Genomic DNA, 2,195 nt, shown 5'->3' on the forward strand with positions numbered 1-2,195 from the left:
GACCACAATAAATTAAGTGCCAATTGAAGATATATACTTGTATAACGTACATCTGTCCAGATCGCCATGCATAGTCAACTATCAAGATACAAACATTGGTCATTTATTGCACGGCGCCTTTCTTTTTTCTTAAGAAAATGCATTCTTTATTCGGAATTTTAATTAATTTTATGTTGAATTTATAGATTATGATCTTACCGTCTTTGACATCAATAATGAAAGCAGTAGCTAGATTTAAAAAATACTAAAAGGAGAAAAGAACCTTTTAGATTATGATTATGTAGTTGAACTCAAATTATACAAATATATTCGTAATATTACACGAAAACATTTGATTCTAAGATATCTTGATACTCATACTTGAACAAGTTGCTGCAGTAGCTGATTTCTCTTTCATCTTCAGTGCTGCTTCCGTTGATGTAATTAGTCGAATTTGAGTTCGAGTTTAGAGGAGTTGGACTTGAAGAAGGTGTAGATAGGTTTGATAAATGTGAATTGAACTCGAAGTTGCTTGATGTCATATTCGACTGAGGATTAATAACTTGTTGGTTGTAACCGTAATTGTCCATGGCAATAAAATTATCAAGATATTTTTGCCAATCATTTAATTGGCAATTTAGAGTGCCAAATTGAGAAAAACTTGAATGAAGATCCACATTTGGTTCTATTAGGTTTGTGGACTCACTAGTAAATGGAACATTACTAGGGTTGTTGCTCAAGGGGGCACAACTAGAAATTTCTTGAATTGGGGTTTGGTGATCTAGGTTTTGAAGTTGAGAGTGATGAGGGATTCCAAATTGGCTTTCTTGACTGTTTTGGTGAACAAAGTTTTGATTTTGATTGCGTTGAGTCGATATGAGTGAAGCCGCTAACCTCAACAATTCAGGGTTAACCATGGATTGAACCCCTAACATGTTTGTACGAGTCGGGCTATAAAATGATGAGCTCAAAATAGATGAAATATCTAGAAGATCAAGTCGAGGATTGTGAGTGACCGGATCAATTCCCATCCGAAGAAGTCTTTTCCTTATATGCGTATTCCAATAATTCTTGATTTCATTATCAGTTCTTCCCGGTAAACGAGCTGCAATAGCGGACCACCTATAAATAAAATAATCCTATTATTAGACAATTAATAATAAAAATTTCAAGTTTGTTAATTAAGAACCTACTATGAAAAAGAAACGTATTGACACAAATCCTTTTCTTTCTATTTAAATAATCAAATCAAGTAGCTGGAATTCAATCAAGAAGTTGACTTACTTGTTCCCCAAAACACTATGTAGTTGAATGATTGTTTCCTCTTCTTCAAAAGTAAACCTTCCTCTTTTAATATCAGGCCTTAGATAATTTGTCCATCTTAACCTACAGCTTTTTCCACATCTTTGTAGCCCTACACACCATCAAAATTCAACACGAAAAAAGATTAATAATAAGGTAATCAAGGAGTTCCATGTAGAAACCATATTATATAGGTATAAACATATATTTTTTTTATACAACACTTGAAATTATTAACTTACCAGCATTCTTGGGGAGAGTTCTCCAATTCCCATAACCATTCTTTTGAATGTAATCAACAAGTTTTTGATCTTCTTCTGCGGTCCATGGACCTTTCTTTAAACCATTTTTTTCACAACAAGGTGATCTTCCCATGTTTTTAAGTTCAAGTTGATATAGACGTACTAATTAATATGTTAAAGCTTTAATGTTTCTAAGGTGATCAGTTTTATATATATATTAGAGAGAAAGAGAAAGATATGAATTGAAATGTTTGTAAGTTAAAGATAGAGGGAGATGTAGGTCCATAGAAATGGGAGTACATGTATATATATACGAATAGAGAAGATAAAAATGACAAGAAACAAAAGAGGAAGTCAAAGGGATTCGGTGGCCGTCCTGTGTTAATCTTTTTAGCAACGTGTCCCTTCTTTAAAATCTATACACAGAAACACACGTAAAACACATACTCAAACCCACACTTTGGGTGTGTTCCAATGAAAATCGTTATTATACAAAGTCAAATGTGTGTGGGTCTCTAGTAACTTTACAAATATGGTGCCACTTTTCAGTTTTCACTCTCCGGCCACTTATGGCATATGAGATAAAAGGGTAATGGGATCCGAAAGTGTTAAAGGTATTTGGATCTGGGTGTTTTATGTTGCTTTAATTTTAGTATAACAAATGATTAACCG

At 33.3% G+C, this 2,195-nt stretch overlaps 1 protein-coding gene across 1 annotated transcript; it reads right to left on the reverse strand.

The window, feature by feature from the left end:
* Nucleotides 1-233: 233 nt before the first annotated feature.
* On the reverse strand, nt 234-1,781 carry LOC139870340 (transcription factor MYB102-like). The gene is made up of 3 exons (XM_071858168.1): nt 1,524-1,781; nt 1,264-1,393; nt 234-1,101 (listed from the first exon to the last, which is right to left on the reverse strand). The coding sequence occupies exons 1-3, from the start codon at nt 1,654-1,656 to the stop codon at nt 318-320; spliced, it is 1,047 nt and encodes a 348-aa protein (XP_071714269.1). The 5' UTR covers nt 1,657-1,781; the 3' UTR covers nt 234-317.
* Between the last annotated feature and the right edge of the window lie 414 nt (nt 1,782-2,195).

The sequence above is a fragment of the Rutidosis leptorrhynchoides genome, chromosome 1 (genome assembly GCF_046630445.1).
Source record: "Rutidosis leptorrhynchoides isolate AG116_Rl617_1_P2 chromosome 1, CSIRO_AGI_Rlap_v1, whole genome shotgun sequence".
NCBI lineage: Eukaryota > Viridiplantae > Streptophyta > Magnoliopsida > Asterales > Asteraceae > Rutidosis > Rutidosis leptorrhynchoides.